This window comes from Carettochelys insculpta, chromosome 1, assembly GCF_033958435.1.
Source record: "Carettochelys insculpta isolate YL-2023 chromosome 1, ASM3395843v1, whole genome shotgun sequence".
Taxonomy (NCBI): Eukaryota; Metazoa; Chordata; order Testudines; family Carettochelyidae; genus Carettochelys; species Carettochelys insculpta.
This window is the reverse complement of record NC_134137.1, coordinates 24,066,207-24,086,342: the sequence shown is the minus strand read 5'-3', so window position 1 is coordinate 24,086,342 and position 20,136 is coordinate 24,066,207. Positions and strand designations below refer to the sequence as shown.

Genomic DNA, 20,136 nt, shown 5'->3' with positions numbered 1-20,136 from the left:
GGGGAACTAGAAGCACCACGGAGGCAAACAGAAAGTGGTGCCTGGGGGAAAATGAAGGCAGGAGAGCTGCAAGAGGAATTTGCTGGCTGGTGTCCCTAAGCCAGAGAGCACTTGAGTGCAGCAGGCCAGGAAGCAGCAGAGAGCATTGCCTGCTGACTTTAAACTGGAGAGATGGGCCCAAGGCCTGATAGCTAGGGAGTAGCAGAGGACCCAGGCCTGGCCTCAAGGCAAGGTGAACAAGGCAGTTGCCTTGGGCCCTGTGCCTTCAGGGCCTTGCACTCCAATTGAAAATAGCATCTACTGTCCAGGCCAGCTCTCAACTTGCCACCTTGGGCCCTGCCCACTGGTCAGGTCCCAATGGGTCAGCTCTGAGAGGATGTAACCAGATGGATCCAGAAGAAATGTGAGAGAGAGGGATGTTCCCCTGACACGGGTGCTTCCAGCAGAGAGGTTGTGGGAGCTCCTGCTGTAAAAAGTGGGTTTGCAGCCGAGAAGGGTGGAGATGGCTGTCCTGGGACGAGAACGGGTGAGCACTGACAGACAGTCAGGGCATGGTCACAGGTGCTAGTGTTGCATACACGCATCAACAGGAGACTACTCTTGAGTTTTAGTGACCGCAATGGCGTAAGAAGTGAATTTCCTGTTTGGGACTTTTGTTGTGGACTGTTGAAACTATGCTACTTATAACAAACCAGCTTCAGCAAGGGGTACTATTAAGACAAGAAAGCCTGAAGTGAAGTTATTGGGTCACCTGAGAGGGAAACTTGAAACAAGGTGTACCTGTCGTGTCAGAGCCTGCTACAGGAGGGTGCTCTGGCTGGGGCTGCTCATGACACACGGTCACGAAACCAAGCCTCATCTAGATTGTCAGCACAGTTGGACAGGATGCAAATTTTCCAACCTGATGGGCTCAACCCTGCCAGCTAAATCAACAGAAATTATCTGGAATAAAAGCAGCCTGATTTTCAAAAATGCTGACACCTGCAATTTCAAACTAGCCAGTGGGAGGTAGGAAGCGTTTGCAGCCTCTGAAAAACAAGTGAGAACACTTCAGAGCAACTGCACCTGTCTCCCCTCTCCATGGTCTCTGGAGGCCACCCACACAGGTTCCTGGCTCCCTATCTGTCACCTCTCCTAGGCCCATGCTTCTCTCCCTCCTGACTGGGTTTTTTTCCGCAGGCTGCAGTTTCCTGCCTACACTACAAACCCCCCAGCAACCCAGACATCTGCACTTCCTCTGCGTGTGGAGATATGTGCATGCTGAGGTGTGGTTCGCGTGTGCACACAAGCGAGTCGGAAAGTGTAAGTGAGGCACGTTCACTGGGGCGTTACCATACCTGGAGTGAGCTTGTGAGATGGCCACACGAGGGCGCCGCTCCAGCGCCGCTGCCGCTACCGCGCCGCGCCACGACACTACAATTCCCAGGGCGCACTGCGGTGCCCGCCGGAAGCGCCGGTGGGACTGCTACTGGGGTACGCGGCGTGCGGGAGCCGGATGAGGGGCAGCGGGCTAGGTCGGTGGTTCCTGGCCTGGGGGGGCGGCTCCCGGCCGGGCCCGCCCTGGGGCGCTTTGCTGCCGGCCGCGAGGAGAGGTGAGAGACGCCTGCTGCGTAGAGAGCGTCCGTCTGCGCCTGCCTGTCGCCCCGTGAGAGACACCCCCTGTCGTCTGCCCCCACCCCCCGTGAGAGACACCCCTCCCTGCCCCCACCCCCTGTCGTCTGCCCCCACCCCCGTGAGAGACACCCCTCCCTGCCCCCACCCCCGTCCTCTGGCCCCACCCCCCGTGAGAGACACCCCTCCCTGCCCCCACCCCCTGTCGTCTGCCCCCATCCCCGTGAGAGACACCCCTCCCTGCCCCCACCCCCGTCCTCTGCCCCCACCCCCCGTGAGAAACACCCCCCCGTCCTCTGCCCCCACCCCCCATGAGAGGCACCCCTCCCTGCCCCCACCCCGTCCTCTGCCCCCACCCCCTGTGAGACACCCCTCCCTGTCCCCACCCCCGTCCTCTGCCCCCACCCCCCGTGACTCCCCTCCCTGCTCCCACCCCTGTCCTCTGCCCCCACCCGCTGTGAGAGGCACCCCTCCCTGCCCCCACCCCCCGTGAGACACCCCTCCCTGCTCCCTCCCCCCGTGAGAGAGACCTCTCCCTGTCCTCACTCCCGTCCTCTGCCCCCACCCCCCGTGAGAGACACCCCTCCCTGTCCCCACCCCCGTCCTCTGCCCCCACCCCCCCGTGAGAGACATCCCTCGGTGCTCCCACCCCCTGTGAGAAACACCCCCCCGTCCTCTGCCCCCACCCCCCATGAGAGCCACCCCTCCCTGCCCCCACCCCGTCCTCTGCCCCCATCCCCTGTGAGACACCCCTCCCTGCCCCCACCCCCGTCCTCTGCCCCCACCCCCCGTGACACCCCTCCCTGCTCCCACCCCCGTCCTCTGCCCCCATCCTCCATGAGAGGCACCCCTCCCTGCCCCCACTCCCGTCCTCTGCCCCCACCCCCCGTGAGAGATACCCCTCCCTGCCCCCACTCCTGTCCTCTGCCCCCACCCGCTGTGAGAGGCACCCCTCCCTGCCCCCACCCCCGTCCTCTGCCCCCACCCCCCGTGAGACACCCCTCACTGCTCCTACCCCCCGTCCTCTGCCCCCACCCGCCGTGAGAGACACCCCCCGTCCTCTGCCCCCACCCACGTGAGACACCCCTCGCTGCTCCTACCCACCGTGAGAGACACCCCTCGCTGCTCCTATGCCCCGTGAGAGACACCCCCGTCCTCTGCCCCCACCCGTCGTGAGACACCCCTTGCTGCTCCTACCCACCGTGAGAGACACCCCTCGCTGCTCCTATGCCCCATGAGAGACACCCCCCATCTCTGCCCCCACCCCCCCCGTGAGAGACACCCCGCATCCTCTGCCCAGTTCCCATTAGACACAACCGGCATCCGCTGCCCAGCCCCCACCCCATGAGAGACACCCCCATCCCCTGCCCCTACCCACTGTGAGAGACACCCCCCCATCCTCTGCCCCCACCTCCTGTGAGAGAACCGGCATCCTCTGCCCACCCCCCATGAGAGACACCCCACTCAGCTCCCAGCCCCCGTGAGAGACACCCCATGTCTTCTGCCCCTGCTCCTCGTGAGACAAAACCAGCATCTTTTGCCCAGCTCGTGTGAGAGACACCCCTCCTTGCCCCCATTCCCGTGAGAGACACCCCTCTATGTGCCCCTCGTGAGACACAACTGGCATCCCCACCCCAGCTCCCGCATGAGAGACACCCCTCCCTGCCCATCCTCTCCATGAGAAACAGCTGATATCATCTGCCCCTGTACCCCGGTCCCTGAACCACCCCATTCCCCACCCCATGAGAGGTGCCCCCCATCCCTGCTCCAGCCCCCCAGTGAGAAACACTCCTCCTCCCTGCCTTGTGGCTGCCCATGTGAAAGTTGCTCCCTGCCTGCGCTCCTCCCCCTCATGGGAGACACTCTATGTCCCTCCCCTGTGCCCCTCCTGACCATGGTGAAAGGTACTCCTGAAGGAAGGGTGAATTTCTCCATTATCTGCCCTGCACTAAGGGGCCTTCTTTTTTTCAGTGGGGTGGAGCCTCTCTTCCCCTCCTACCAGCATCTCCCAGTCCCACTCTGTGCTATGCGAGTCACTGGCTGGGCAAGTTCATAGCAATCCCCAGCTGAGTGATTTGGCAACAAAATGACAAATGAAATTTAATGTGGATAAGTGTAAGGTAATGCACATTGGCAAAAATAACCCCAACTATACTTACAATATGATGGGGGGCTAATTTAGCTTTTACTAATCAGGAAAGAGACCTTGGAGTTATCGTGGATTGTTCCTTGAAAACATCCATGCAGTGTGCAGAGGCAGTCAAAAAGGTAAATAGGATGTTAGGTATTACTTAAAAAGGGATAGAAAATAAGACAATAAGAAAATGAGTATCTTACTGCCCCCATATAAATCTATGGTATGCCCACATCTTGAATACTGTGTACAGATGTGGTCTCCTCACCTAAAAAAAAAAAAAAAAAAAAAAAAAAAAAATAGATATCCTGGTACTGGAAAAGGTTCAGAAAAGGACAACTAGAATGATTAGGGGCTTGGAACAGGTCCCGAATGAGGAGAGGCTAAAAAGACTGGGACTTTTCAGTTTAGAAAAGAGGAGACTGAGGGGGGACATGGTAGAGATATATAAAATTATGACTGGTGTGGAAAGGGTGAATAAGGAGGAGTTTATTTACTTATGCCCATCACACAAGAACTAGAAGACACCAAATGAAATTAATGGATAGCAGGTTTAAAATTAATACAAGAAAGTTCTTCACTCAGCGCATAGTTAACCTGTGGAACTCCTTGCCAGAGGAGACTGTGAAGGCTAGGACTATAGCAGAATTTAAGAAAGAGTTAGATAAATTCATGGAGGTTAGGTCCATAAAAGGCTATTAGCCAAGGGTAGGAATGGTGTCCCTGGCCTCTGATTGTCAGAGGCTGGAGATGGATGTCGGGAGACAAATCAGTTGATCATTGTCTTCAGTCCACCGCCTCTGGGGCACTGGCACTGGCCACTGTGGGCAGACAGGCTACTGGGCTGGATGGACCCTTGGTCTGACTCAGTGTGGCTGTTCTTATGTTCTTAAGTGCTGCCAACAGGAGTGTGGTCACTCGCCTCCTCCTGTTGGAAGGGAAGTGGTAATGAGGCAGTTTGAACAGGCTAATGAGGTGCTGATATGCATATCCAGTGCCTCATTAACATAATGGCAACTATGCAAATTTCAATGTGTAGACTTTGAAATGAAGACTGGCAGTGGACATGGGGCAGCTTCAAAATAAGCACCCCTCTTCGACATTCCCTTACTCCCACAAAACAAATTGGGAGTAAGGGAATGTCGAAGAGGGGTGCTTATTTCGAAGCTGCTCCCATCCACACTGCTAGTCTGCATTTCAAAGTCTGCACTTTGAAATTCACATGACTGCCATTATGCTAATGAGGTGCTGTATATGCATGTCAGTGCCTCGTTAGCCTGCTTCAAACTGCCTCATTACCATGCTCCCTTCAACAGGATGGGACAAGTGTAGAACCAGCCTCTGTCAGGAAACATGGGGGCTCAGCATCATTGTTGATCTCAGTGCAAAGGTACTCCCCCGTCATTGGCGAGAGCTCTAGAGTGCTAGGCTCTGTAAAAGCACAGAGAACTTGCTGTCCAAGTCAGTGTTCCCTCTAATTTTTATGTCCATGTGCAGAATGAGTTTTGTTATGGGTGCCAGTAAGGAGATAATTTGCAACACATCACCTTCATATTGGTGCACATAACAAAATTCATTCTGTACATGAAAAATCTATGGTGGGGGTGGGGCTCAGCAGTTTGGAGTGTGGGAGAGGGTTCACAGGGACACAGGCTCTGGGATGAGGCTGGGGATGAGGAGTTTGGTGTACAGGCTCTTCCCAGTCCTCTCTCACTGCAGCAGCTCCCAGCCAGATGGGAGGCACCTCTCTGCCCATGGTGAAGCTGGGCTGGGCTGGAGGAGGAGCACCTCCTGTCTACAAGACACTGGAGGAAGAACTTCGAAAAGGCACCTCTCCTCTGGCCATAGCAGCTTCCTGCTGGTGGTCCTCCAGCCCCACCAGGGAGCTGCCACATCTAGGGAGAAGGGTCTCTCCCCCAGCCACAGAAGCTCCATGTGCAGCAATCCTAAGCCCCTGCATGGGGCCTGTCAAGTGTCTGCACAGTTTAGAGGGAACACTAGTCCAAATGTACAGTAGAGGCAACAGGAGATTATGGGGCTGTACACTGAGATAACACTGGTCAGCATGATTGTCAGCAGTAACCGTCAAACTGCAGTTTAGGTTTTGTTGTGGGGTGGTGGTTTTGGTGGCTTCACTGCAGGAACACTTTTGAAGGCAGATGCTGAGGTGGCTATTCAGATTTTTTGGGGAATTTCCTTGTAGGCATGAAGGGCAGTGAGAAAGCAGGAAAGTGCTTGTTTGGATGTAAAATTAGTTGACTGAGAAGGATGGCCTTACCGGCAGAGCAGAAGGAGGTAGTCGAGCTCAGTAGCATGTGAGAATTGATAAGTAGTATGTGGGGTGGGGCATGTGCCAGCATGTTGGAGGAGGAGGTTTGAATTCAAAATTACTTTGACAACCTGGAGAATCGAGCTGGCAGTAAATAAATATAAGGAGATACACACATCTTGTAGAGCTGGAAGGCACCTCAAGAGGTCATCAAGTCTAGTCCCCTCTCAGCAGGCTCAAGCACTCCCCCACTGACAGTTTTGTTTTTTTTTAAATCTAGTTGCCCCAGACCACAAATGGCCTCCTCAGTGACTGAGCTCAGAACTGTGGGTTTACAAGGCCAATGCTCATACCACTGAGCTGTCCCTCTCCGGGTAGCCTGTGCAGGGTTTTCACAGGTCCTTCAATCCTATTTTTGCCATTAGCTCTTAAGTTCTTGTACTGCAAATTCCCTTACCAGAGGGGTTTTCAGGAATGTAACCCTCCCAGTTTGGGACAGCTTGCTGTATTTGAAACAGTTTAGCGAAGGAGATGCACAGAGGAGTGAAAAACGTGTAAGAAATTAGAGATGTAGTCATGGGTGAATCACAAGAACAGTTAAAATGTCAAATCCCAGTGCTTTTTATCCTGTGAGATGCCATCTTTCACATTGTCAATATCAGTTTTGAACTCAACCAATCTGAGATATATTAGGTGTTAAAATCATGTGGCAAAATATGTTGCTGAATTGGTTAAGTTAATGAACCAGTAAATTTTTCTCAAGCAATGAGACTGCATAATTTTTGGTGATTTTTATTTACATAGCATCCCCATTTTATGTATTACTACGATATGTGATCTCTTTGCCAATAGGGTGCTGGGGAAGAAGTCAGTGTGAAGAATGCAGCTTGTGGGTGTGTTATTTTCTAACAGACGGTCTGCTGTACAACCCATTTTGTTTTGGGTACCTTAGAACAGTTACACTTTTAAAAATAGAAACTTAATATAAATACTTTCTTTTAATAGTAAAGATATTAGTATACCCAGAAGCCTGGTGGTAGCACAAGTCTCTCTACCTTGGAAACTGGAATTTGAGATTGTTGTTTGGGGTCCTAATGTTTGTCCAATGACACAATTTAAACATTTTAGGGCAGGAAAAAGTGCTGGCTGGGCTGACTACTTCCCTCTGCTTTATAATGGAGCCATTGAGGGAAGACCAATGCTCTTTGTCTTACATGTATTAGTGCACTGGAGTCCTGCTTTTGCGGTCAAAGCTCTTTCATGTTATTACATTGTAGGATAAAATTTAATAAGGAAATGAAAGTAAACAACTTCTTTATGAGTAAACAACTTTTTCAGGTTTTGCAGCCACGGCCCCCATGACATCGTACGATGTGAGAAGAGTTGAAATAACTCCATTGGAACAGAGAAAACTAACCTTTGATACCCATGTCTTGGTACAAGAGCTAGAAATGCATGGTGAGCAATACCTATTAAGTGACTCAAGTAAATCACACTGTTACTTTCCCATAAGTTTGAAGGGGTTATGGATATCTGTTACTAGCTACTACATTGCAAATGGAAGTGTCCCATGTGGAGTATTGTCTATATGGCCATAAAAATAAATTCAGTAAAGTAACGTGTACTTTCGGGATGTAAAATGTTGACCAGTAAACGTTAGTCTTTAGCCTTTTAATTGGTTAGCCTTTTAACAGGAATGTTTTAAATCATTGAAACTTTATGGCTACGTCTACACTAGCCCCTTCCTTTCAAAAGTGAATGGTAATGAGTGAGGTCGGAAGATGCTTATGAAGCGCTGATATGAATATGCAGTGCCTCATTAGCATAATTGCGGCTGCAGCAACTCAAAAGTGCCGCTTTTGAATCACATGCTGCCTGTATAGACGGGGCCTTTCAAAAGGACGCTCCAGTCTTCGAAAGCCCCTTATTCCTAAAACCAAACAGGAATAAGGGGCTTTCGTAGATGGGGAGGCCTTTCAAAAGAACCAGCCAATCTACGCGGGTGGCACGTGATTCGAAAGTGGCACTTTTGAATTGCCGCAGCCACCGGTATGCTAATAATGTGCTGCATATTCATGGCAGCACCTCATTAGCATCTTCCAACCTCGCTCATTACCATGCCCTTTTCGAAAGGAAGGGGCTAGTGTAGACACGATTCATATGGTTAACTTTTTAAAACAGTATTTACATCTATAATGTACTTATCCTAAATTTTGTGTGGAAGCTTTTATACAGTACCTTCCATCAGAGAACTTTAATTGCACTGTGTAAGTGTAAAGTACTATGAAAATTTAAAGAATTGTCATGGTCCTGTTAAAATAATCTAGTAAAATACTGATTCATTCTACCAGTTACTAATAGATCCTTTATTTATTGAAACTAAAATTTTTAAAAAAAAAAAGACCTTTTCCCCACTTATCCTTTTGGTTTATATTTTCATTTCATTCAGGTTAGACAAAATCGAACCACTAAAAATCAATTTAATTCTATGTTAGTATGATATTGCAGTGTCAGGGATTCACTTCAGAAGAATGCTTAAATCTAACTAATGAAAATTGTATGGGAATATTTTTAAAAGAAAAATATGATTTTTGTTAAATATTGTTAAAATTTGCTCAGATCAAGTTAGGTCTCAAATTTAGGTTATATAAAAGTAATGTTGATCATTATGATTCAATGAAAGATCTAAGATACTGAATCTATTTTGTCTGATCTTGTTCTTTTATAGCATATCTCATATAGTCTGCCACGGGACTCAAAATTGATTCATCTTGCATGTCACCTATGTGGCATTGCTGTCTTCTAAGATTTATGTGAACTTTATGATTTCTCTTTTGTGTTTTTCTCTCATCTTTGATATGGTATTTACTTACATTCGAGAACAGGTATTACAGTGATCAGGCTCTAAATATAGAATTCATAGACTGTAAAGGAGGGATGAGACCTCTTGAGTCCATCCTCCTTCCAGTATCAAGTATTTACAGTACAATTAGATTTAATTACATTCTCAGAAATTCCATGCACTGTGGGTATGGATTGGACTGTTTATTAGAAAAATGAGCTAGTTTAAAAAAAAAACCTGAGACTCCAGGGGAAGCTAAAGCTTTAGAACCACACCAAACTACATACATACTACTGGTTAAGTAGAAGTCCCAAAGGTTGGATTTTGGACTGATATAAACAGTTGCAGTGCTCTTGAAGTCAGCAGTGTTTCACATGCTTATGCCAAGTCTGAATTCGCTACAAAGGATGTGGGTCTATTATGTAGGATTCCTTTACTACTTCCAGTCATTTTTTCCCCTAGGATGCACACTCTGTAGCAAAAGATAAACTTGGTTTATTAGATAGTATTTATGAGAAAATACTTATTAAAAGCTAAATAGTCTGTGGCAATTGAACAGGTTGCAGATTATGCTCTTATTATGTGCTGTACCTGCAGAAAGGTCTTTGGGTTTTGTATACTCAGAATATAAAGGATCCATTTCAGATTCAAAGCTGCAAAAGTTGAGAATTTTGAAAAGTTGTTAGTAATCTTAAAAGTTCTGGTAGTTTGGAGGATTAATCCATGTCACTGGCAGTGTGACTTGTAACATATCTTTATACCTGCATACTGAGCTTTATGCTTATAGTCTAGCTTTTGCTTGTCTTTCCATACAATTTTTCATTTAATTTTCACCTATCATTCTTCAACTATGTCTTCCAGGTTTTAGTAAAGAACAAGCAGAGACCATTGTATCCGCATTAGCTACTTCGTCAAATGTTAGCCTAGACACAGTCTATAAGGATATGGTGACCCAAGCTCAGCAGGTAACAAATCAACTATGTGTAATTACCTTGTCATTTTATATGTCCATGAAGCATCATAAACACAAATGGTACTTTATAAAATATATTAGTACATATTTTCATGCCTTAAGGATGAGAACTCACATAGTGCACACTTTACGGACACAGATTTTTCTAAAATCCTAGCTGACCTAAAATTTGAGATAGTGGGAAAGTGATACCTTGCATTACTAAAATATCTTCCACAGGAACCAAACAGCCTTTCCAAAAGTAAGGATATACAAATGCTATGCAGCGATTGCTTCATCTGCTATGGAAGGGCTGTCTTGGGGTGAGAGAGAGCAAACCACAACCTAGTGAAACCTTGCACAACAGTTTAGGACAGGAAGTGAATTTCAGAGAAGATTATCCTGATATTTGATCATGATACGGATGCTTTAGGCATCAGAAAGTAGCCTGTGTCTTTTAACAGCAGTATAGATATACACCATTTGTCTTTGTGGATTGCTTGTTGCTAAATTAAAAACCAACAAAACTGGTTCACGATGATCTTCACTCTGCATATTTGGCTCTTAGGATTGTTCCTTTAAACAGTTCAAACATACACTGATACTTCATGCAAAAGTCATATTGGTTGTCTTTTAAGTTTCTAGGTTCAAGCTAGTTCTTATAAAATCATGTGGTTGCTGTTAGCCAGTCAAATAATTTAATGTGTCTGGAGGTATGTGAGAAGGTAATTAATTTCATCATAACAAATGTATGAAAGTAAAAAGATCAAAAGAATTTTACTTTTCTTTTCAAAGTAGACAACTCAACCAGTGTAACTAGACTGATACAAAATAGTAGTTTAGTTAAACAAGAAGACACTAGGCTGAGATTTATGCAACACTTACATTCAGGAATATTATGCAGTTAAGCACAAATTAATTTTCCATTATTAAGTCATGGAGTTTTATTGCCAGCCAATTTTTCCCTAGTTATGTTTGTTTTAATTTTTGAGAAGTTTGCTACGAATAACTAAATCAGGGCAGTAAAGGGGAACCCAAGAACTTATTTTTCTTGTTGTTTTTTTAATTAATGTGCAAACCCTGCTGGTTTTGAGACTTTGCTGCAGCTAAACAAAGATGAATGTACCTTGTCTAACACCTCGATCCCAGATGTGGTGTAGATTACTGAATGTTCCATTTAAAAATTCTGAGGCTGAGTATTTTGACTTGAGCTATGGAGATAATAGATCCAAACAAAAACACATTAGGTCTGTGTCTACATTACCACCTTACTTCGAAGGAAGGATGGCAATGAGGCTGTTCAGAGTTTACTAATTGAAGTGCTGCCGTGCATAGGCAGCACTTCATTAAGCAAATTCCGTGCGCTCCCTCTCTTCCTTCCCCCCGCGCGGCAGCTTCGAAGTACTAGCACGCGTCTAGCCGCAGCGCACCTGCCAGTACTTCGAAGTGCTGGGGCATCTTCAAAGTCCCCTTACTCCACAGCTAGATGCATGCTGGTACTTCGAAGTTTAAAACTTTGGAGTTGCCCAGCAGGGAATTTGCTTAATGAAGTTGTTCCTGTGCGTGGCAGCACTTCATTAGTAAACTTCGAACAGCCTCATTACCATCCTTCCTTCGAAGGAAGGTGGTAATGTAGACACAGCCTGGAAGTACTGAAAGAAGTTGTGGGAAATTAACATTATGGCTACATCTACACGAGAAGCATCTGTCAACAGAAGTGACTGTTGGAAAGGATGTCCCAGCAAAACTTCTGTTGACAGATTGTGTCTACACATAAAAGCAGATTGAAAAAGCAATCCGCTCTGTCGACAGAGAGCAGCCAGACTGTCTGGCCCTCTCTCGACAGAACAGCTGACTGGAAGCTCTGCAGACAGGGTTGCCTGGTGAACTAGATGCCCTGTCTGTTCACAAACGGGCCCCAAAGTATCTACATGGTAGTTACGTTGACAGGAAACTGTCAAGAAAGGGATTGTACCTACACAGGGAGAGGTATAACTCTGCAGGCAGACGTGCCAAGTTTTGCTGATGGACTGTCGACAAAGCACGTTTTGCATGTAGGTGCTCCACAGGTTTTGCTGACAAAAGCCCAGGTTTGCCGGAAACAACCTCTCACTTAGATGTAGCCAAAGTGTGCTCAACAGAGCAGGGATCAGACACGATTTTCTATTGACTTTAATGGGAGTGTGCTCAGGCTCAATTGTAGGTACAGTAGAACCTAAGAGTTGTGTATTCGGGAGTTGAGGTTGTTCATAATTCTTACATGTTTGTAGCTACTTAGTAATTTACTTTTAACACAACTGTGTTTGTGCTTTTTTTGGTGTGTGGGGTTTTCTGCTGCTTCATGACTGTACTTCCAGTTCCAAAGGAAGCATGTGTTTGACTGGTCAGTTTGTAATTCTGGTGTTCATACCTCCTGAGGGTCTACTGTAAGTTTTAATTGGAATTGAGGAGGGTTAACTCCCTGAATTGAGGAGAGTTAACTCCCCAAATTGAAATGAATTTAGTGCTTGTGAAAGGTGATAACTTGATAGTGCTAGAAGCTGACCTCTGCTTACGCAACAGGTGAGTCAGTGAGGTTTCCTACAATGCCTTGCCAATGTGCCTTGTCACATTGAAGTGAAAGCACAATTTGGTATCCATACTCATTCAGTCCTTGGCCTCTCGGACAATCCTTAGCAGTGAGGTCACATCTGTGCTAAACGTGATGATGTGTACTAGGAATTTCACTGAGACTGTCAGCTTATTTATATGGGCCATCAAAAGGAAGTGGTGATTGAAGGTTCAGTTAGGGCGTATTGATCTATTTTATTGAACAACTGCATGCATCAAATACTTACAGCTTTTCTGTCTTATTTTTAGAATTATTTGATAGAACAGCAAAAGTAATGGTTCTGAATCCCTTGATAAAGTTTCAGCTTTTCATTGTCTGTTACTGCAACTTTATATTTTGTTGTTTATTTTATGCCTGACAGTCGCCTGTTAATGATTTTCATGCACAACAGATTTTTGCTTTCTGTGACCTCAGCAAGACTGTTTTTCCCTGTTGAAATGCAATGTTTGAAAAGGTCTTGGCATTTCTTAGCAGTTCTCAGTGATTACTATGTTATTTCTTAGGAAATAACTCTACAGCAGATAATGGCACACTTGGACTCTATTCGGAAAGATATGGTAATCCTGGAGAAAAGTGAATTTGCTAACCTGAGAGCAGAGAATGAGGTACTAATGGATCTTTATAAATGAACAGAAAAATTGCAAAATATTTTGAGTAGTCTTGTATCTAAATAATTTGTTCCAAAAATCACTGATACTTTCATCACTGCTGAAAGCTTTGTTTTCTTGTCCCTTAAAAATTAAGTCTGTGACTCTGCCTTTTACATAGCGTGTTTTTTGTTCATATAAACTTAAATTTGGAATTCAGATTCACACAATTTTCCCAGAAGAAAACAAACCTATATTTTAATCCTTTAACGTCTGATGTACTTTCCTTTAAGGCCATTACCATTATTCAATATGAGAAAAGTATGTAGCTCTTTGATGCACGTAATTCAATAAAGTTGGTGAAATAGATATTTTTACTTCACTTTCCTGTTCCTGAGAGAATTTTGTGTGTTATGGATGTGTGTTCACTACTCTGAGAACATATGAGCCAACATTCAGAATGACAGGATGCTTATAACTATCCATAGGCATTGATGATCAAATTTAATCAAATTTCCAACAGATCTAAATGTAAGACATGCTTGATAGTAGACTTTGCACTAATATTAGCTTCAGCGGGTAGCTGTGTTAGTCTGTAGCTTCACAAATAACAAGTTCTGTAGCACCTTAAAAACTAACAATAGTATCTGGTAATGAGCTTTCATGGGTCAGATGCACTTCAGATTATCGAAGTAAATTAGGTTTTTATAGCAGGCGTAGGGGGACACAGGAGTGGGGAAGGGGTTACCTGTCACTACTTGGACCCATAGATGAAGCAAATAAAGTTAAATAGGATGTGTGCCATTCCTGAGAATATCAAAGGCAGGGAAATTATCCTTGTAATGCATAAGATAATTGAGATCTCTGTGAAGGCCTAGTTTAAATGTGTCAAATTTGCAAATGAATTCCAACTCTGATGTCTTCCCTCTGTAATCTTGTGGTAAAATCCTCTTGTAGATGACTGGCTACTTTTAAGTTCATTATTTAATGTCCAGTGCAGTTAGTGTGTTTCCTTATAGGTATTCCAGTACCTGATTTCAAATTTATGTCCATTCATCCTTTGGCACACAGACTGTCCAGTTTGTCCAACATGCATGGCAGAAGGACATTGCCAGCAAATGGTGGCATGTATCATTATGCATTACAAGGGCAATTTCCCCACCTTTGATATTCTCAGGAATGGCACACATCCCACTTAACGTAATTTGCTTCATCTACTGGTCCTGCTAGTGACAAATAACCATTTTTCCCCCTTCGTTCCTCCCCCATTCCCTCTCCCCCAACAGGCATATAGACCCTGAAGTCTAATTGTCTACAGCAATAATCTGAAGAAGTGGGTCTTACCTACAAAACCTCATTACCGAATAAATTTGTTAGGCTGTAATATGCTACAGGACTGTTTGTTTGTGTAGTATTCGTATGTTCAATTTGGGACAGATGGGTCCATACATAAAAAGATTTATTTCTGAAATACCATTATATTCAGTGACTCAGTTTAAGAAATAATATGTGGTAGCACTGGTCTCACTTTCCAGCTAAAATAGTTAGTCATTTACTAAGTCTGTAAAATTATCTTTTTGCTTTTAACCTAGAAAATGAAAATTGAGTTGGATCAAGTTAAACAGCAGCTAATGGTAAGTGAACAGCAAGTACCTATAAAGTCTAATATTTAGGGAAGTGTATAATTGTTTTACCTTTATTTCTGAAGAATGAAACTAGTAAAATCAGAGCTGATAATAAGCTGGACATCAATCTGGAAAGGAGCAGAGTGACAGATATGGTAAGCTGATTTTAGAGATTTCTCTTTCAATTGGCTGCTGTATTGCATTACTGAGGCTGTAAAGTCTCCCCTCTTCTTCATTTATAGTTCACAGATCAGGAAAAGAATCTCATGGAAGCAACTACAGAGTTTCATAAAAAAGTGAGTAAGAGCTATTCTATGTTGATAATTGACAATTAGCTTGGTGGCTCATAGATCTGCCTCTCCACACCTGGTGTAACCCCCTTCATCCTGTCATTCATCCAGTCATTCATTAGCCTGTTTTTATAGTTCCTTCCCAGGTTTTTTTCTCACCAAACTCCACACGGCCAAAAGTGCCCCAACCTTTCCTGTCAAAACCTCCCCATTCTCTATGTTCTCTGTATCTGCTAACACCAGCATTTTCCATATGATTCAGTTCTTCAGCTTCTCACATGTTTGTATTGCACATCGGTGCTAACTTCCCACTTCTTCCATAATATTTCTAATGGAACTTACGGGTACTCTGCACTTCAGAGAAAATCAGGCCACTTTTGCTTTAGGTGCTTAAATATGGTCAGCGTTACAGTTAAACTGATACAGAATGTATTCTATGACATTTTCCTGGTAAAATATGTAGAAATTAATTAATTCTCTAACTGTGGTTATTTTCCTGATATGTATTGTGCATATATTGTAACCAGTAATCCTCCATAGAAAGTCTTAAATGTGCTATGTGAGCGATGAAATTAGTCTGTCTGGTTAATGAGGGTTAGAAGAGGTGTAACGTGCCAAATCAGGGTCAGTGCTAGGTAGACAGCATAACACAAGATATAAACTCTGTAGCTTTGGACATAGCCAGTTGCAAACTGACCAGAGTTAGGAAAACATTTCCTCTTTTGGATGGATTGTTACTTGTCCACTATCGAGTTTATGCCTTTCAATGAAGAATCATTGGGGCAGAATGTTAGACAAAATGGGACATGAGTCTGAACTCACAAGGCAGTTTGTGGAAAGGGCAGGAAATATTTTGTAAAAGTTAATCAAAATATGTGAACATGTTAAATGCTCCTCATAGACAGATTAGTTTGGGCATTTGACACAGAAATCCACGTTGAACTGAATTTTAGCTTTTTCTTTGCTACTCCCTTTTAAAAGCTCTCTTCACTTATATCACATACTGCTCTGCTGATGTTCTAAGCTCATGTATAGACAACACATTTATTCAAGAGTTTTTCATTTAAATGGATTTTTCTCTTTATGTAGCATAGCTGGTTTTTATATTGAGGGAACAGTAGTAGAGACCCAGAGATATGCCATGTTTTGTAATGTATTTCAGGATTCGAGTACCAACAGTGCCATCACAGAAATCAGTAATAAAATTGATACCGAAATAGCCTCCTTAAAAACTCTAATGGAATCGAATAAACTGGACACGATACGTTATTTGGCAGGTATGTTTGCAGGGAGGGGCATTATTAGAGTAGTGTGTTTCAGAAATAAAACATTGCATTCAAAGAATGGGTTTTAGGAAGCCTAGTTCTTGGAAAGCTCCTTCTGTAGCCTGGTCATCATTCCTGAATTATTTCATGTTAAAACATGGTCAGCAAACAAAATGAACATCTGTATATACATAATTCTAAAGAAAAGACCATAGATGTACCTCTCAAGAAGACATTAAAGATGTGGCCTCTAAGTTAAAGAGTTTAGTCTCAAATTGGGTATGACAAGGGATCAAGATGGGAACCTTTGAAACAAAGGGAGGTCAAGAGGTCATTTGTTCTACTACGAGACACCTCATTTAGCTTTTTCATAGCTTAAAAGGGGATTATTTGGTGTGAGACCATTGGTCCACAGAAAACCTGAGGGGGTTTATCACTGACTTTAGCGGGATCACAATTGGGCCCAAATTTGGGATAGAGGAGGCATAAGTACAGGATATAAAAATTGCTTCCTTTATCTTAGTCCTGTGACATTCATCCTAGCTTCAGAGGTGCCCCCACTGAAAACCATTTTGGGCCCTCCTCCGCCACATATGAATTGTCTTGGACCTTAAAGCAAGTTTGTAGGGAGTGAAGTGGTATATTCTGGGGTGTGGTGATACTGTGAGTTGGTTTGCTCTAAAAAGTCTTAAAAACTTATGACTTTTATATTGCAGGGATGTATTGATATATAAGGGGATCTTGACCTTAACTACAAGCAGCAGTAAACTTCTCATATAAACTTTCAGAAAAACATGCTTTCTATTTGGTCATTTACGTAAGCTTTAAAGAAAACAAATTAAGTTTAGATAAAATTAATATCCCAATCTCCCTGTAGATAGGGGAAATTACGCTGAATTGAAGGTGGATGAAAGGGAAATAACCAACAATTGTGGAAGTCAGAAAGCAAATTTAATAACAAGAACTAAATATTGTTTTAACATTTGTTAAACTGCTGGTTCAACTAATATAGAAAGAAAAATTGTTCAGATTTCACACAGTCTGCACTTAGCTATGCCAACATTATACCAGATGTGTATATTGTTCTTTGATTGCTCTGTTTGAAATTTTTTTAATTGTGTAATGAAAATTTGTCTTAACTGTCCCAATTTCTAAAAAAGTTTCTGTACTACTGTCCTAATCAGAAAGGTTTGAAACTTAGAGATGAGAACTTCTAAAACACAGTACAATCTCGAGCAGATTATTTTATCTTTGCATGTAACACAAGGTGATGTTGAGTTTTATGATAATTATTTCCTTTCTTGTTACAGCTTCTGTTTTTACTTGCCTAGCAATAGCACTGGGATTTTATAGGTTTTGGAAATAGACACTAATGGAACTCCTGCACTGCAGACGGAGGAAGAAAAGGCTGCCCTGATCATGGAACATCTGTTAGGTCATGCTGTTTGTTATTGGGAATATTCTTAGTGCCTTTGTTCTTATATTGATACTTAATGTCCCCAGAAATATTGTATACTGAAAGGTCAAAATAGGTATGGGCAATAACAGAAGAATATGGAAACCTTTCTTTGACTTCTAATGGAGTCCTCAGTGGCCTTTTTTAAAAGCCTTATATAGGAGAAACACTGAATCTCTTTACATTAAATCAAAAAGTTTTGTGGCATAGGAACCGAAACATATCCCATGATTAATTCTGGAAAAGTTTTGTTCTCATGAACACTTATCCCACTCTGACAACCCCACCAAGGAAAAGTGTTTGCCATCTTATGTGACCAAATGTAAGGCAGTGTCCTACAAAAGATCAAGGGGGGATGTTACTGTCAGACCTAAATAGATCCTACTGAGAGTCCTGTGCATTGTAAACTATGGGAACTGCACATGTGTTCCATCCCACTTCTCTCCCCTTCTGAGTTTGGGGTATGTCTACTACCTGTTTAAAAACCATTGAAATAAAGTCAAAGGATCCCTTTCCCAGCATAAAACTGACTTATATGGGTTCTGAATAATCAGTAGCTATAAGACTAAAATTACCCATCCTTTCTTTGATAGTTTTCTCTACCCATACAGCCAAATGAGTGAAGAATTTTTCTTATTTTCCTTATCTGTGGGGAAATGTCACATTGGCAATGTGTATCTATAACTCCCTGAACAAAACAGAGGTTGACTTTTCACTCCTTCCCATTGCTGGAGGGACAGAATTCGCCATTGTGGTCCACACCTTTTACCTGAAAGCAGAATCTGGATCAGAAACAATACCTGCTGTAAAGCATTAAGCTGCAAATATACTATATGCGCATATATGTAATGTCTTGCGGCTTGCCTTCTACCTGTGTCAGGATCTAGTGACATGCCAGAATGTGACTTTTGTATAAACAACTTTTGGAAAGGAATAAAAGATAATGCTTGTTGTTTATCTAATGCCAATATTGTCTAATATGGCCCTGCCCTGACATTATTGCAGAATGCTGCATTTCCTGAGTGAATGTCCTCCTCTAATTCTGTCTGCCAAGCTGACAAAGATGGATGTAGAACAGCAGTTTTCCATTTGCATCTCAGTATCGTCTCACAAATACACCACCAGGGCTCCATGGTGGCTTTTTCTTCATTTTCCTTTTCTCTTTATCAAAATCAGAGGCAGTCTCGCTTTCCTAAAACAAGAATATAAAGTCATTAAACTGCAGTCACTCACCTACATCTTCCACAGCAAGAGAGGATTTTAAATCACATATCCCTTCAAATACGCTCAAAATGTTGTCTTACATGATAAGAAATATGGTAACAGCCAGGACCATAAGGGGGCACGTAGCATGATTAGCTGCTGAGTCTCAGGCTCATCCATCTCATTAAAAATGTTGAAATATATTACTGTTTCTATGTGTGTGTATTCACATTTATATACAGAATGATAAAGTTATTACATTCTACAGTCTTCATTTCTTACATGTGCTGAAAAGGGGATTTTCATACGAACATAACCAAAATGTCTGTCTGTCTGGATTACATTAGACAGGTTGGGAAATCCCTGCTAATTGTAGGGACAAAAAGTGGGGCCTGATGTAAAAAGTTTGCTCACCCCTGGGTTAGAGGCAGCAGAGACTGGTAGTGGAGCATAGCAGTGTGAAACCTAGAAAAGACCCTTTTGGCTGATGTAGCAGTGGATTTGAAAATGCAGTGGAAGAAGTGTCTACACCTCTGTCTGTGAAGTTACTGAAGTGGTTACTGCTGTTAACCTGCAGCCCAATTGTGCCCTTTCAGAGAACTGACATAAGAAGGTAAAAGAGACCCTGAGGCAGCTACATTCAGTTTAGTGGATTGATACAGCTGCCAAAACTCCCTGGCAAGCTGGTATCTTGGCCAATGTCCTGGTATTGTAATGGAAGCAGAAAGTCTTGGTTTTCAGCAGCCTGGGAGGGATGAGGGTCTCACAAGGAGAAGAGCTTGGGTGGAATGCAAAAGTCAGTCCTGGGGCAGCTGTGTGGGAGCAGCACAGGGTGAGGGAGAAAGCGGGGAAGCAGCCATGAAAGGAGAAAAATGGCCAAGTAACCTTGAAGGAGGAGGCAGGGTGGGGAGCCTGAGTGGAGTGGAAGAGACTAGGACTGAGAGAAGCTAGCTGAGTAGAATGGGGGGTTAGCTGTGAGATAGAAGGTATGCAAGTTAGTGAGAAATGGAAGAGTGAAAGAGGAGTGAATGCAGTTATGAATGGGGCCTGTGGCACAGTTGTAGTGAGGGAGCCATAGATTACATTTGGGAACAGACACAGAGGAGTTTTATAGCCATTAGCAGGTGCAAAATAAAAACACACAACCCACTCTGTAATTGCTCTCTCTTGCCTCCAGTCTCAACAGAGGCCCACAGAGAGTGAATTAACATTTCACTGAGAGAAACAATGGGCAGCTCCAAGTTAGGGCTGAAGCCCAGGGCAGAGCAGTGAGAATGGTTCTCGTGCTGTA

The 20,136-nt window shown here is 43.8% G+C and overlaps 2 protein-coding genes across 3 annotated transcripts in view; one reads left to right on the top strand and one right to left on the bottom strand.

Annotated features, from left to right (window-relative positions):
* The first annotated feature begins 1,464 nt into the window (after positions 1-1,464).
* CCDC90B (coiled-coil domain containing 90B) lies at positions 1,465-18,814 on the top strand. 2 transcript variants are annotated; one of them, XM_074983511.1, is made up of 9 exons: positions 1,465-1,592; positions 7,353-7,472; positions 9,718-9,821; positions 12,923-13,024; positions 14,599-14,640; positions 14,715-14,786; positions 14,874-14,927; positions 16,084-16,198; positions 17,497-18,814. In XM_074983511.1, the coding sequence occupies exons 1-9, from the start codon at positions 1,496-1,498 to the stop codon at positions 17,550-17,552; spliced, it is 762 nt and encodes a 253-aa protein (XP_074839612.1). In that variant the 5' UTR covers positions 1,465-1,495; the 3' UTR covers positions 17,553-18,814. The 2 variants fall into 2 exon arrangements, with proteins under 2 accessions (XP_074839612.1, XP_074839621.1); XM_074983520.1 differs by lacking the exon at positions 1,465-1,592 and adding an exon at positions 3,818-3,879.
* ANKRD42 (ankyrin repeat domain 42) overlaps positions 18,739-20,136 on the bottom strand; it is a 28,545-nt gene continuing 27,147 nt past the window's right edge. The window contains exon 12 of the mRNA XM_074983500.1: positions 18,739-18,834. Within this exon, the coding sequence (XP_074839601.1) occupies positions 18,739-18,834 (96 nt within the window). The remainder of the gene's footprint in view (positions 18,835-20,136) is intronic.

What these genes read in the sequence shown, in the direction of transcription:
- CCDC90B (XM_074983511.1), top strand. Translation starts at nt 1,496, where the DNA reads ATGAGGGGCAGCGGGCTAGGTCGGTGGTTCCTGGCCTGGGGGGGCGGC. An exon ending in GCTGCCGGCCGCGAGGAGAG is followed by an intron (nt 1,593 to 7,352) that starts GTGAGAGACGCC and finishes CAACTTTTTCAG; the next exon opens with GTTTTGCAGCCACGGCCCCC. An exon ending in AAGTTAAACAGCAGCTAATG is followed by an intron (nt 14,641 to 14,714) that starts GTAAGTGAACAG and finishes TTATTTCTGAAG; the next exon opens with AATGAAACTAGTAAAATCAG.